General features: G+C 30.8%; 2 protein-coding genes across 3 annotated transcripts; one reads left to right on the top strand and one right to left on the bottom strand.

The window, feature by feature from the left end:
* Positions 1-7,172: 7,172 nt before the first annotated feature.
* LOC108912853 lies at positions 7,173-13,129 on the bottom strand. Of its 2 annotated transcripts, none has more exons than XM_018718266.1 (12): positions 13,012-13,129; positions 12,383-12,568; positions 9,905-11,317; positions 9,253-9,435; positions 9,069-9,194; positions 8,935-8,988; positions 8,816-8,851; positions 8,563-8,619; positions 7,845-7,913; positions 7,715-7,786; positions 7,502-7,576; positions 7,173-7,400 (listed from the first exon to the last, which is right to left on the bottom strand). In XM_018718266.1, the coding sequence occupies exons 1-12, from the start codon at positions 13,076-13,078 to the stop codon at positions 7,330-7,332; spliced, it is 2,409 nt and encodes an 802-aa protein (XP_018573782.1). In that variant the 5' UTR covers positions 13,079-13,129; the 3' UTR covers positions 7,173-7,329. The 2 variants fall into 2 exon arrangements, with proteins under 2 accessions (XP_018573782.1, XP_018573783.1); XM_018718267.2 differs by having other exon boundaries at positions 7,845-7,910.
* Positions 13,130-15,205: 2,076 nt separating this feature from the next.
* LOC108912830 (mediator of RNA polymerase II transcription subunit 7) lies at positions 15,206-16,394 on the top strand. Its single transcript, XM_018718223.1, has 3 exons — positions 15,206-15,391; positions 15,741-16,009; positions 16,137-16,394. The coding sequence occupies exons 1-3, from the start codon at positions 15,206-15,208 to the stop codon at positions 16,339-16,341; spliced, it is 660 nt and encodes a 219-aa protein (XP_018573739.1). The 3' UTR covers positions 16,342-16,394.
* Positions 16,395-16,516: the final 122 nt, after the last annotated feature.

The following is a 16,516-nucleotide window of genomic DNA, read 5'->3' as shown; positions in this document are numbered from 1 at the left end:
GATAAAAATCATCTTACATTAATATGTAAGCCCCCAAATTGCTTGCAGTAAATTCTACTTGTATTATAACATTTCTGTGCCCTTCTTCCTAATATTTACGGCTAAATAAACCTGAAACATAAAAAATACTAATTAAAGTACATGGTCTTACACTTACAATCCAAATAACTTCAAGAATTTTGGTATTCTTATCATAGGAAACCAAGAATTACCTAGATCAATTCCAAAAAATTAGACAAAATCATTATTAGAAAATCGGTTCACTAAATGATTTAGACAAAAAATAACAAGCTTTTTTATATGTTAAGGTGATTTAATAATGTTTTTGAAAACTTTTCTTTAAATAATTTAAAAGGAATTAGGTTTGTTTCAACAATGTGGCACAACAAAATTAGACGAACATAAATTATGTTGCATTTGGATTGTCTTACCGATACCTTTATATTTGTAAAGTGATATATACAATATCCCTAACGTAAATAAATAAAATTCTTCGCACAACCGAAAATTAAACAAATTTTTCGTACAGATTAGGGCTTGGCAACAGGTAGATACAGTTCCTTTCTCATAAATTTCAAAGGAAAGATATAGATTTATCTTATCTGGTGTTTTATAGTACCTGTTGAAATCTCGTTTTAACAAATAGTAATGTATTTCACAATAGTAATATGGCTACATAAATATAGCGTAAGTAAAAAATGTGAGAGATTAGTAGAATTCTATTAACCTCGTTAGATATCACTTTGTTTGAATAAGACATGTCTTGAAGTATAGGAACAAGTGCCACCTATACAAGGAAGAAGCCACTTTAAAGGAAAATTGAATTTATGCAAATAATTGTACAGGGTGACCCGAAATGCATAAGCCAAACCTGGCGATTGAACTCTTCAAAAAGGAACAGAAGTTTCCTTTCGTATTGGTCGAGAATCATATCTACAAACATTGTTTTTCAATGCAGAAAAGAAACAAAAACTTTTGTCCGTAGAAAAATCAAATGTATTTTGTGTAAAGAACACAGATACATTTGTTTATGCTTTTACAAAAACTTTTTTTATACATGTTTTTGTGTTTATGGACAAATATATGAAGATCTGGACTAGGTTTCCCAGATACAGTATATTGAAACTAAAATTTCCGAAATTTTTTTTAAGGAAAAATTTTACATAATTAAAATTCCTTAAGATATAAAGTGAAACATTTGTGCAAATTTTCTTTTGCGTTTTGAAAATAAACAAAGTTTCCTGGAATTTCAGAGACATCCTGTATCTCGCGATTCATATTTATAAGCATTTTTTTACTTTAAATTCTATTGTCAGATGAGGGCTTGTGAAATTTAGAACACCCTGTAAAAATAAGCAGTAATTTTGTATTTCCAATATTTGTCTAGGTACTAGTAAAAATTTTTAACAATCCTCTCAGAAGATCAAAACCCATTGTAATTATTACATACATATTTAGAATCCAATGATAAAGAGTTATGGTCAAAATTAATACTGATGGCGTCTATTTTTCATTTCAATTACTGTAGCGATACCCATTAACATTAGATACTTATTGTTGATAAAAAAATATGTTCAATTCTATTAAATCTGATATTCCTATATTAAATTGATGTTTTTAATTACCAACTAAACGTATTTTCCATAAACATGTCCACAAAAAATATATTTTGAACTTTAGTTTGGAAATAATACACTGTAGACCGGCAATTTCAACTTTTGCAACACCTCTTAGTAACAGTTTACGTATTCGAACTTGACTATTTGTCTTGTCAGTTACTCTTATCTCTGTTTTAAATTTTGATCGTACGATGCTTGACTATAACTCATTGTCAGTATTACATCATAAAATTCAAAAATATTGAAATAATTGTTGCATTTTTGTTAATTATCTTTTCTGAAAATGATTTAAGTTAATGATATGTAGGTACTAATTTTCATCTACGTTGCTCAATGAACAATTTTGTTAAAAAAATCATGAAAAATGCAATAAAGCAAAATTAAAAGATTTGGAAAGGAAATATCCACATCATTGAAGATTGTACGAAAATATAAACTATGTAAAATATTTTGTAACAGGTACAAATTTTTAAGTGTTAATGTATAGGTAGGTATCATTCCTAAAATTATATGAAGTCAACATCTATTCGTTTTCTCACATTTAAACTATAGAACAAATTGAAATTAGTCACGATATTGAAAAAAAAGATGTTAAATTTAATCAATTCAAATATATTAAACGTTTAAATTTAACATTATTCGAAAAATTCTGTTAACAACTATGAAAAAAAGTAATGCCTTAATTTTGACTAAGTTTCCATACAATTCTCTCACAACGTAAAGCATGAAACATACTGGAAGAAAAAATATGATTCCAGATTTATGTAATTATTAAAAAATCAAAAGCACTTCCGAATATTTAAAAATGTATCCTCTAAGTTGAGTTCTTACTCAAATTGACTCTCCCTTCCAGTAAATTTCATCCTTAAGCACTTAATAACATTAAAATCAGATCCGGCACACGATCCAATAATTGGCAAAAACGATGCAAAGCACCGAAAATCCTACTTAAAATAAATATAATAAAATACCTGCCAACGGATCACTGAAATGTCACCAAAAGTACCTCGAAAAATGATAAAGAAGTAGATCACTTGGTATTTATACGTGAACCGATCCTCTATTGATATATCGATAAGCGATTGATTGCTGGAATCAATTTTTATTCCACGTTGGCACCTTTGCGCAATCACCAAATAGAAGCTTTTTGCACAAAAAAAACGACCAATACTAGATTGACGTCTGACTTAATTATTTGTCAACAGACTTCGTACTGACAAGTGTTTTCTAATTTAGATTTAGATAAAAATTTTATTCCACCTTTTATCTCGCTGAGCAAATAAACTTAAAGAAATTAAACATTGGTGTTCGTTCCAGGAAAGCATGATGTATAGGTGAATAGAACTTATTACAAAAATTCGTATCTCACCTCTATATATATATATACACGTCTACTAATTTTTGCTCTGCATAGATAATTGATAAAAGATTATTAATCCTCAGCAATTATTACATCGAGCTGCAAAAATATCTTAATTGTTTGTTACATATCAAAAATGAGGCGTAATAGCATGAAACACCCGCTCACATCCTAACATATACAGAATGTCCAAATATTTGACTGTCAAAATTCTACAACGCGTTCTTCAGTCAGAATTAATTGTAGGTCAAGTATCTGTACTAGTGCTGGCAACTGAAATCGGTTTTTTGGATAGTCGGTTAACCGGTTTCGGATAATTCGGATTTTTATGAAATCCGAAAACCGATTATTCGGTTATTCGATTCTTCAAATATCCGAAAACCGGTTATTCGGTTATTCGAATCTTCAAATATCCGATTATTCGATGATCTACTTCCTTTTTTTTTAGACATCGATTTGTCCGATTGCAATTGACCTTTTTTTTGGAGATCGATTTCTTCGTAAACAAATTTGACTTCCAGATTTTTGTAAAGACCTTTTTTTTTGACAACTTCTCTGAGTTTGTTTTTGTAAAGCACCGATTTTCAGATATCCAGTTTTGGTGATTCAAGTAACGGGTTATTCGAATAACCGGTTTTAGCAACTATTCGACTAACCGGTTTTATCTGAAATCGGTTTTTACGGAACCCGGTTAATCGGTTTCACTTTTTTCCGGTTTTTGCCAGCACTAATCTGTACATATCTAATACTAATATCTAAAATAACATAATAATGAAGATGAAAACTTCACTAAATGTAACAGACAGGGTGTTCTACAAGCTGTATGACAACTCAATTTTGACAGATAGTAGCTTGGTTAATTTCAAACTTTTTTTCTTATATGAACATAGGTCCGATTCGGTTTTGTTTAGAAGTTACAATTTAAAAAATATAATTTCATATTTCAATCAAAGTAACCTGATAAATAAAAATTACAACAATTATTATTTGTGCCATTTTGTTTATTCATTTACAAATGAAGAGTCTGCAGATATTGTCTTTGGATATTCCAATGGAAAAGCCAGACAAGCAGCCCGAGAATACCGACGAAGATACTCAAATTGACATCACCCTGTCCTCAAACTTTAGTGCATCATTTCGTAGACTTCGAAAAGAAGGTAACCCCGTTGCAAAAAGGCCATTCGTCCTACTGAAGTGAATGTACAAAATGAAGAAGATATAATAGATGATGTCATTGACAGCTCTTCAATTAGTGTTCGATGTACAGCAAGTAATCTTCATTTATCACTGAATGGAGTGTACTGAACAGAGAAATGTTATATCCGTTTCATCGCCAAAATGTACAAGCGTTACATACTGTAGATGCTCCTCAGCGATTAGAATTTTGTCATTGGTTACTTCAACATGCACAGATAATAAATAGACTTATTTCGCTTGTCATGTCGTCTGATGAAGAGTGTTTTACTATGAACGGGGTAACATTTTCAACAATAGTTACATATACATGCCTGGGATAGGGTTCCGTGGCCAATCAGAGTGCCACGTCTGCAAACACCTTATTCTTAAGTATTTTGACCTTCTGAATATAAAAAACTTGGTCGCAAAGCCAGAAAGTGGTCAGTTTAATTGTTATTAACAAATTAAATGTATAAATGGCTGTAAAAAGTTTATTTTTATTTCAAGTACAATTTTTTATGCGTTAATAGTTTCATAACAGACATATATTTTTTTGAAAATTAAAAAAATATTAACTTTAACCAACGTTATTGTAAATTTAGTGCAATATCTTACATTTTCCGTATCCGAGCGCACCAATTTTACCATATATCTGGTTCTACTGGACGGATTGAGACGCACGACATCTTATTTTAAAGCTTGAATTTTTTTTACAAGATAGGTAAGTTCCATTTATTAATTTATTTATTTAACAATTAATGGCAGCTTAGAAAGTTGTGATATTTCAACGAAAATGCTGATTTTATTTGTTTATAAGGCTTTTTTTATTATTCAACTTCGATGAAAAGCCAAAAAGTTACCGGATATTGTTCCTCGCATCCTAACAATCATTTCATGCTTTATAGTTATTATTTTTTCTTCTTTCTAGTTTTTTTTTAAGGTAGCTGTAGCTGTTAATAAAAAGGGAAATACATATTAAAATCCTGATTTCGGGAGTAGGTAAAAACTTTACAATGTTTTTTTGTATCCCATCACATTAACTAAAACAAGGTTTTAACACATTATGAACATTTTTAACTTTCGAGCTATGTAATCCGGAAAAATACCGCGTTCGGTATTTAATTACCAAGGAAGTTTTAGATTAGGTACAAATTGATAAAAACCAGGCAAGTAATGTCCAACCAAACTATATAGTTATTTATTACAAGTTGGTCAGCTAAATTTTCGAACTATTTCGAAAGGGAAATTTATATTAACTTGTGTGTAACTATAATTAATTTTTGAAGTAATAAATGTGATCAGAAAGTATTTATTAGGATGTAGGTATCTCCTTAATAATATACTTGTAAATAAAACAAATAAGTCACCATATTTACGACACATTACTCATCTTATTAAACAAAAAAAAAATTAAAAATCCGGGAAATATTCCCCAAAAGTTTAATTCAATGCTAGTCATTACTAACTAAAGCCATTAACAATCACTAAAATTTTAATACAATGTTAATTAGAGTTTAAAATATCACTAAGGATGTATGCGTTGTTCATGAGACATCCATCAATAAGTTTTGACATAAGCCTACTTTGAGAAAAGTCACTTATTTTACACACCGTAAGAGTTCAATTAAAAGCCTTTTTTCTCGAAAACCGTCCACATTAGGAAGTTCTAACAAGAGTACATTATTTTTAGAAAATAAAATTGTACATTAGAAATTGGAGCCCGAATGGTAAATTCCTTAAAAAAATTAGAACTTAAAATGTAATAGGGAATGTAATAGCATAACTAGCGCCCTCTATGAAATATACAAAAAACAATTAGACCAGCGTATTTGGCATCCTTAAAAACCCCAGAACACCGAATTTCATAAAAATATTTCGCATCGTTTTCATAAAAATTCTATTTAAAAAATTTTATTTTGTCACTTTGTATCTCGAAAGGAGATAAATAGGATATAGTTCATAAGACAAAAAATTCTTATTTGTTGTCGTACTATCACCCCCTGTATTTACAGGAGGTCTTTCTGAAACACCCTGTATATTTTTGCATACCTAGTTTGTTAATGTCAAAGAACACTGTTAGACTTCATTTGGATTTTTTAAATAAAATGTACTTTTTCTAAAAACTGTTTGCGTATCTCGTAAAAAATACGATTTTGCGGCGTAATTTTCAATTTTCCCCTTAGGATGATGGCCACTTGACTAAAATTTAAATAAAAAATGTACACAGTCACGTGTTACACCTATCTAAATTCCCTATTTGTACAGTTTTATACAGCAAGTATTTTGATTCAATCAAGGACGATTACAGATCATATTTCCTTGTGTAGGACGTATCAATTAAATAAGTACAAGAATTAAGGTAAATTATATTTTGAAATATTTGTAGTACAGGTGCCGATAAGCGTTTTATTGGTTGTTGTGAAAAATAAATATATTTTAGACTCCTTATCGGTATCGATAACATTTACTTAATACTTGATATACCTTCATATTTTCAATAAGCAATGTATTAAATAAATTTTATGAAAATAACAAGTCACCCGTTTCTACAATGTGTAATTTTGCAAATATTTGTTTATAAAAGAACTAAATACTAAACGGATTCGTATTGGGGATATTTAAATGAGGTTTATGCTGCTATTGAGTAATAATTATTGTTCACTCTGTATATGCTAACAGTGGTTAGCCCATGGAGGGAGGTTATAGATAAATTCTAAATATGTGCAATGTTGAAATTCAGTTCAATATATCCAAATATTTAGTCTCTCCTATATTTATTTTTACGATAAAAATGATAATGGTTTGAACGGTAAACAAACATTTTATAAGTATTTGCAATTGAGCTGGCAAAATTTTCTGAATGACATCATTCCCTAAAAAAATATATTTATAAAATTAATGAAAGCATGATATATATTAATTATTAATTTCGTTTCCTATAACTTTCAATTCATTGTAAATTTTTAGTAGAAAGGATAAGAAAAATTAATCACTTTTTCAGTTGCTATACACACATATGTCTTGTAGCTATAAATCTTTACTTATTTGCACTAGTCATCAGAACAAGTACAATACTATCAGATTAAAAAAAATGTATTAGATAGTTTTGGTATAATCGTAGATAATGAAACTGTAGGTATATCCAATAGAACCATGGTAGAGCATGTACATCTTCTAATGGTGGTTATGGTGGTCGTCATGTTTCTTCTCGTGAACAGCCTTACCATGAATCTTTTCTTGAGCGTCTGAAAAAAACAAAGAAAATTTACCATTAACTTCAAAAGGTTAATATTTCTTATAGAGCGGAATTAAAATTTGTTATTGATAATTAAAATCTAGTACTTACGTTTTTCGTGTTGTTTGTATCTTTGTTGAACATTTTCATATTTGTTTGGGCCTTGTAAATGTCCGTGGTGATGCTCTAAAAAATATTTGTAGGTATATCTATTTTTACTTAAAATTGGAAAAGAGAATTGAAAAACCATGTTAAGGTGTTTTTAGTTCAATTTTACACGTAAAATAGTATGATTATTGAAGTTCATTTCATCAAAATTCTTACCTTTTTCCTCAAGTCTGTGCTTCTGATGTAAATTTTCTTTCCGATTCGAATATTTCAAATTCTCGTGATGTTCTAAGAATAAAAAAAATTAATTGAATTCTGTGAAGTTGTTTTTAAAAAATCTGCTCACCCTTCTCATGCTTCTGTCTGGTGTGCACATTTTCTTTTTTATTTGATGTATGATGATGATGGTGGTGATCTGGAAATAAAAACAAATCTAACAAATCAAAATACTTACAGCGGGCAAGGCGTGCGGAAAATGGGAGTCCATGGACGTATCATTTTAGAAGGTTCCAAAAAATGTAAAAGAACAACGAATAGACATGCTTATTTTGATAAGAATTAAATTATGCTTACAAATTTATTCTCTATGTAAAGTATGTATTGAACTGCAACTGGAAAAAGTTGCACAAAATCAGTAAAATTTCTCAAAAGAACAAGCACCACTGAAAAATTAGATGCACTCACTAGAAACTAGAGTGTGTTATTTAAATTTTGCGAAGTCTTAAAGACTATTTGTTCTTCATTTGTTTATGTTTAGTCAAGGCAATAAATTTTCGCTATATGTATATGTATGATACTCTATTATTATTTTTGCTTAATATTCTTCGGCATATTATAAATTCGCTCTTTTCCATTGCCATACTTTTACGACTTCAATTTACGCAACAAAAATTTGTTCCATTTCTAGCCATTTTCGTCTTCTGTGATTACAGTTCGATTTTGTTATTAATGACCAATCAAATTCCGTTTTTAACAAAAAACAAAACAGCGATTTAATTTATCTATATATCTCTCTGTTGCCTACTATTTGGGAACTAGAGTAGTATATTTAAGCAAATACATACCCTTCTCATGTAATTCATGATTTTTGCCTTTTCTGGAACCTGGTGCTTTAGAGGTTCCTGCAAATTAAAAACTTATTTACACTTCTAATATTCATTAACGTAAAGAGCAGGCATAACGAATTGCTTGAATTGAAAACTTTGGCCGAAATTAATATCAAATGTAGATCCTGTTGAAGATTAAAATCTAATTAAAATGAAACTATAAAAGAAACTTCAGCTAAAGCCACTACCAATTATGCTATAATGGTATTACCTGAAGGGGTAGAACTTGGTGCAGCAGTCGTCGATCCTAAAGGAAACAAAATGTATTTAAATTTAATTTGAAAAGAGATTGCATTTAAAACTGTATCAATTATGTTATGCTGTCATTACCTGCAGAATAGGCAGGACTACTACTTGCGCCTGATGCAGGAGCATCTGTAGATCCTAGAACATGTATTCGAATCATCTAAGTAAACTAAATAAAATATTGTAGGTGATAATTCAAAATTCTATAAATTCGTTACCAGACTTTGGACTTTCAGTTGCAGCACTTCCACTAGAAGGGTTTGGGGCTTCCGATCCTTTCTTAGACGTCGAGGTATCTGCAGTTGTACCTTCCGGGGAAGACGGCGGCTTTGTGCCACTATTTCCTAAGGAATTGAATAGGTTATTGCAGTAAAATATAGGGCTGTCTAAAAAAAATATTACCTGTGTTTGGACCTTCTGTACCACTTTTGGTGGGGGAATTTGTTTCGGTTTCAGTTCTATTCGCGGAAGTACTGGCATTAGTACTGCTAGCGTTAGGTTTTTCTGTTACACCATTTCCAGAGGAATGATTCGAACTTTCTGTTACACTAGCAGCCGTTGCGTTTACTTGATCATTGAGTATGTCTAGAATGAAAGATAATTTAAAATAGAGAACATTTACACAATCATTTTAAAAAGTACAAGGTTTATAAAAATTTTACTATACAGGATGTAATACAAGGGCATGTCAAATAAAAGACCGTCTTCTTTGTACAGATTTAAGAACTTCTTATGGTCTAGCACAGAAAATCTAAACATTTGAAGTTTTAGTTTTATTCACTAACTGTCTATTCATTATTCGTATTCTTTCTGCATTTTACCATATCTTTTTCTCTTACAATTTGTTTGATTTCATGATTTTTTAGGCTTTTCTGATAGATATTTTTTTACTGTTTTGCATCATAGGTTTCGCATCATAGGATTTCATAGAACAAGATAATGTTAATCTTAAAAGTAATTTTAGGGTTTAAACCTGTATAACAAAACATTCTTGAATTTGACGAAAAAAATGAAAATTTGCCCTGTACAAATAATTATTTTAAGACGTTCTCACCTGGACGATATGGTGGACGAAAAGGTGGACCAAATGCTGGACGTTGATGTTGCGGCCCAAAAATATTTTCGATTCCAGATGCTATTCCTGATGCGGCATTCGCAAGAGGTCGCCCAATAACAGGGATTCCACTTATAAAGCTGCTAGACGTATTAAATGCTTCTCCAACGCTGGATACATTTCTGAACAAGTGACCAATTACAGGAATAGAGGACAAAGCCGAGGATATAGAGTGACGTATACTATCCAAGTTCGCGCCAGGAAATATTCTTGAAATAATATTTAAACCATCTGTGCCGTTAAGCCCTTGTATAAAATCGCGAATAACCTGCTGGAATCCTTCACTACTCCCGAATCTGATGAAGATTCTGACAACCGTCTGTATTATCGTGACGGGATTCCTAGATATGAGCAACGTTAGAATATCAGAAATGTTAATGTTTCTGAAAACAAGGTTGTGGTTGTTTATAGCTTTTAGAACAGTTACAATCCCTTGGAAAGCTTCGGAGTTATTGTAGGCCCTATTCTGAGACTCTATAAGTTCCAAGGCCTCATCAACAACCTTTGTTAGACTCGTGCTATCTCCGTCCGTCTCGTAATTGAGTATAGCAGAGATGACATCGTTAATAGAAGCGTGACCGTTTGTAGCCCTGATAACAGTTGTCACCACAGTAACTATTCCATCAATTCCTTCGTTGGATCCTCCACTTAATTTCGCCAGTATCTCCAACAGCTTCTCAGGCGAGCTCAGTTGGTTTCTAAGTAGGTTTGCCAGGTTTACTCGGGTGCCAAGTTGCGAGAGCAGATTGACTAAAGCTTCCACGCCACTGTTAACGTCATAGATTCTGGTCAGATTTAATTTAAAGTCCCCTGATTGCAACTGGCCTTGACAATCGCGGAATAAGTCTGCGAATGCTAGATTCACGTTTGTGAACCAAACTATGTTTTTATGGACAGTGAAGCTACCTTGACCTTTGAAGATGAATCTTAGAGTCCTATTCAGTTCGACCCTGAAATCTACAAAAGAGGTAACATTGCCCTCAACAGTTTTAAAGGACAACAACTTTAAATCAGGTGTTTCCGCTTTTATAAGGTCTTCGCCTTTATTTATGCTTTTCCCATGTTCCTCCCCGAGTTTCAGGAACTTTTGAAGGGAAGTTAGATTTTTGAAGAACGCGTTGAAGTCTGTTTTTGATGAGAGCCACAAAGCCTCTTCCGTTTGGGCATTTTTTTCAATGGAATAGTATTTGTCTTTAGCAATGTTTTCAACTATTGCATTTCCAGACTGTCCGTTTGAAATTAATGTTATGTTGTTGAAATAATCTTCCAATAGTGCTACGTGGGCTGTTTGATTTAAATAAGCAATTAACCCTGCGTCTGCATTGTATAACACTTGAAGGTCCGAACCATTAGCTGAAAATAAATGAAAACGTATTATTAGTCATAAAAACAAATTTAGATGGTTAAATGACAATTTTAATGATTGTATTCTGCACAAATGCTGTATGAATATATAAGGTGTCTCAATGCTTCATGTACATGGACCACAAAGTAGAAGCTAAAATAAAACGATTTAATTAAACTTAATTCTTCCAAAGTTTGCCTTGTTTAACCGTTACAGGGCATCAATACGCATTTCAGTTTTTTTCTTCATATAATGAAGCGACATGCAACAAGTTTCTATTTGTTGGAAACTAATCAAATTTGAATGAAATAGCTTTATCCTATTTTACAGTTTCCGGATACATGTTTATATGAACTGGTTTTGTTGACTTGGGACGTAGAAAACACCATTAAAATTTGACCAAGTACTTTAGTTATACTCTGTAATCTCCAGACACCAACGCAAATTTTGTGATTTTGAAAATTAAACGGAAAATGGTGAAATTAAAAACAGCGAAACCGCCAGTAAGTATAGATGTATTTTTGTAGTGCCTGTAGAAATCAACGAAAAATATTAGATTTGTATTTTTGTTGTAGACGGTTTTTGAAGACTAAAACTTTTAAAATATTGGAAGGTGAGATGAAAAATCAAGGGATTCTCTTTGCTAATTGCCACAGAATATACTGTTTAAAAACCTACAAATAAATAGGTAAATAAATAAATAAATGCATTTAATTTAGTATGCGCTCGTAGATCGAGAGCTGCAACAATAATTTCTATTTAACAGATGCGTAGCTGTTCGAATAACTGGAGTGCCTACCTCTAATACTTGTCTTATCGTATGATAAGATGAAAATCCTTTAATGCTAGCCAAATAACTGAGTAATAACTACATGTTGAAAATATTGCGATTAGTGGTAGCGGAGCAGTTCGCTGGCGGTATAATAAATTCAAAATGAAACTGAAGAAAGAAAGTACTATTATTTTGTACATTTAAGGGCTAATCCGCCACCAGAATAAAGATATTTTTATATCTAAATAATATCTAATGCTTACATTTGATTTTAATTGAAATAAATAATGTAGACTCTTACATGGTGATCCATTGCAGACAACGTGGCATTGCTGATTTCCATCGCGGTAGGCTAAATGCTTGAAATGAGAACTGGAGTGAATTCTGGTTTCGGTTTTCTTATGCCGATCTGAAATGTGGGACTTCTCATGCCTATGCTTATTTTGGTGCGATTTCTCTTGAGAATGATGGCTTGCTTTGTGGTCATCTACAAACATACAAAAAATAATTAGTTTACAAAGTACAAATTATATAAAGTGCATGGGCCAAATAAGCCTCGGTACGTAACAAGGCCTACAACATGTTTTCTATTGTCGCACACAAAAGTAGTTAGGTACTTCTTAATAAAATTGTTGTTTGGATCAAAATAATTGGATCTTAGTACAAATATTTCGCATTCGAGCGCTAGATAGCATTGAAGTGCCAATTTTTAAACTGTTCTTTTATTTGTAATTTAAAATGACTTGATTTTGCTAAAATTTTATAGTTGACAGAGTTCTTTATCAACACTATCATAAATATCAATCCATAGGTATGCGTAGAACTGAAGTATTATTATAATTCAATCAAATCAAATTTCTATACGCCAATGGACGAGAAAGATTGGAAGCAAAAAATTGATATTAGGTATTATTATTATCTCGTATTTACCCGTTTTTTCGGCGGCAGCCAAAACAAATAATGTACAAAAAAGTAAAAGTATTTGTAGACACTTCATGCTTTCACAGTGCTTAATGGTAATACTAGTTTCAAAAGCATGTAGATTTTTTAAATTAGCCCCTACTTATACTTTTTTAAGTTTTCGAGAACATTTCAACTATTTATGTATGGAAAACTTCGCTGTTTGTAACAAGGAATTTCATTTGAAATAAATATACCTACTATCTAACATATTAGTGGCGATAACTAAATAGCTGGAATACAAAAATTTGCATAGAATGTTAGAAAAAATGAACCCTGCGGTTTAATTGTTTAGGTAGTTAACTTACTAAAGTCCGAAAAATATGCTTATTATAATAACAAACATGAGATTTTTTTAGAACAGCTAGGAGTAAGTAACCCTCACTATATTATATAACAGAAATATTGTAATACCGATGTAATTTCAAAACTAGGAACTACACCGTTGAAGTTATAAATAATTATTGAAAACTAAAATTCAACTTAGATAGCAGGATATTTGAAAAAGAAGTTTTGAGATAGGTACCTATTTCATTGTATTTCGAAATTTAGTGATACACTAATTGTAAGATATGTATATCAACAATAAAGTATATTGCTCAAAAAATTACTTATGTTTCTGTAGCATAAACTAAATCAACCTTACATAATGACAATGTAACAGTAGAATAACACACATATCCTGATGTTCCATTATCTTCTTTCTGCTGATCTAATGATAACTAATACAATATTAATTTACAATACACATGTTCTAGAGTTCAATTTTTTTATGCCATTGCTAGCATCATCTAGAATCAATATAAATCATTCTATATTATTTCGACAAATACATGTTTTATAAAATTAATTTTGACTTTATATAACTTGTAACAGAAAATGTTACTTGGTATAGGTATATTCGTGAGGTCTGGGAAAATAAATTTGATGTACCTACCAAGTACATTCAAAATAATAAACGCCAAAATAAAGTTGCATGGACTCACACTGTAAAATAAAATTTAAAATATCTACAAAATTTGTTTGTTGTCGTAGAACACTATTTGTCTATGTCGGAAAAAACATTTTCTTCGCACTGAATAATTTTAATGAGATTCCTTTGTGGTATAAAAAATGCATGACGTTTTTAAAATAATGGCACGTGAAGTACTAAGTATTTATTTACATTCCAAAACACTTGTAGCTACAATTAGATAAATCATTTTAGGTAAGCGCTCATATAGAAAATATCGGTAATTCTTTGAAAACACATCAATGGAGGGTGCTTCACAGAATGTGAACAAAAAATCTAAGACTAAGACTAAGAACAAAAATTTTTCAAAAAAATATATATTAAGGCAGACATATCTTCATTTTTAATATATCACACAATTTTATTGAAAACATTGTTCACATATTTATATAATAATAATAATATAAAGTGGATAAATAATAAATATTTTTAAAAAATCTTACTTAAAAACTAACGGAAATCGTTAGGTATATTTTTATATAGTTTTAGAGTTGTTCAAATTTTCTATAGACAATAGCTGTTATCGGATTATCTCATTCATAATGCCCGTAAATCTAAATTTTTACAAAATATAAACATATAAATGATAAACCTTACTGCTTATGCAACACACAATCTATAATCACAATATTCTCGACCGAGTAACAAATTTCGCCTATATTTTACCTGTCTGTAACCCATTTTTTTGGTAATTTGTAGGCCTATAAAGTTAACTCGCTAAAGATACATTTATTAAACAAATAAAGACATGTTTGGAGCAAAATAAAAAAATTATTTATACACATTACCAAATTCTAGGCTCGTATTTGTAGATAATTACTAGCCTGTTTTAATTCTTAATAATCGAAATCTTAAATTTCCATTATTATTGGACCCTTGAGTGGATTCCTTATTTTAGTTTGTTTTGTGATGTGAATGATTATACTAAAAGTATGATAGATGTCGCTCTCACTCACAGTCTAGAATCTAGAGATTTTGTTCTCTCCCTAACCCTAAAAATAGTCTGTGTATTTTTCTTTAACTTAACTGTCATTTGAGGTTACGTTATGTGTGGTCAGTTGTCAATTTCATTCACATTTGTTTATTTCTGTTAGTTGTCTATATAATATAAAATAAGAATATATACATTATTAGTAAAAGTAATACAAAAACATGGCAGATGCAATTCAAGTTAGTTCGCTACCTCTACCACCTATGCAGTATGTGAACCAATACACAGACGAAATAATAAGACGAGGTAGGGCTCCTAAACCACCACCACCTATTCAAGACACATATCACATGTTTGGTAATGCTTTTAATCCTGAGGAAAGCATAATTAGACCTTTAGAAAGTCAGGTAAATTTATCTTGTTTCAGTGAAAATAGATATTTTTATTTCGACATCCAAATCAAATTTTTTTAAACTTTTTAATTAAGTATTAATTAGACAGTTTAAGTCTCTTCACGAGACTATTTTATTAATCTGTTTTAAATTTAAATAGAAAAAACTTAAAATTAATCGTACACATAAATCAGCGCATACGGTTTGGCCAAACTCATCTTGTCTGTGAGATGGGCAGATCAAGTAGGAACGACAAAGATGGGAGACTTTAATAGAAACTCGTGGACAATATAGATTTGGCCAAGCTGGAAGTTTAAGAATTTTTAATATCATTAATCTAAAAATTGGTGTAACAAATTTTCAGGGCATTAAACGATTGTACCCTGTCCATTTTGATAGAAGAAGAGAGTTGAAGAAATTAAATCAGTCTTTACTAGCAAACTTCTTGGACCTTCTCGATCTACTAGTTAACTGTCCAGAATCTCCAAGACGTGCGGAAAAAGTTGAAGATCTTAGTTTGTTATTTATACACATACACCATTTGTTAAACGAATTTAGACCCCATCAGGCCCGTGAAACGTTAAGGGTTATGATGGAACTTCAGAAAAGGCAGCGAATAGAGACGGCAAATAGGTAAGAAGAAATTAATTAACCAAATTTTCATTTCCAAGTTTCTTCTGGACATATAGCATTTATGTAATTGTTACAGTGAATGCAATTATTTCTTACGATGAGATTTACTCTGTCCAATTAATTATAGATTTCAAAAGCATCTGGATAAAGTGATGGATATCCTTCAACAGGCCATCCAAAATCTTCCAGAACCGATGGAAATAGACTCTAAACTTATGATTGAAACAGATCTTTTAATGAATCAAGAAAAATCTGATTCTGACGAGAGCCAAGCAGATCCGTGTTATATTTTAGACAGAATTATGTGTAGTATTGTTGACAATATGCAATAGTTTTTAATTTCGCGTTGGATTATATAATTTTTGTTAATATATTTTTAAAAAAAGTGCACTGAGTTTTCATTCAAGACGATACCCAAAGCGGCACAAGGGGACTATAATTAACATTTAATTATAAACTAACATTTCCCGTTACTTTTTGACCAAACCTTGTATAATGTAAAGATTA

The sequence above is a fragment of the Anoplophora glabripennis genome, unplaced genomic scaffold (genome assembly GCF_000390285.2).
Source record: "Anoplophora glabripennis isolate ALB-LARVAE unplaced genomic scaffold, Agla_2.0 scaffold321, whole genome shotgun sequence".
Lineage (NCBI taxonomy): Eukaryota > Metazoa > Arthropoda > Insecta > Coleoptera > Cerambycidae > Anoplophora > Anoplophora glabripennis.
This window is presented reverse-complemented; position numbering and strand designations above follow the sequence as displayed.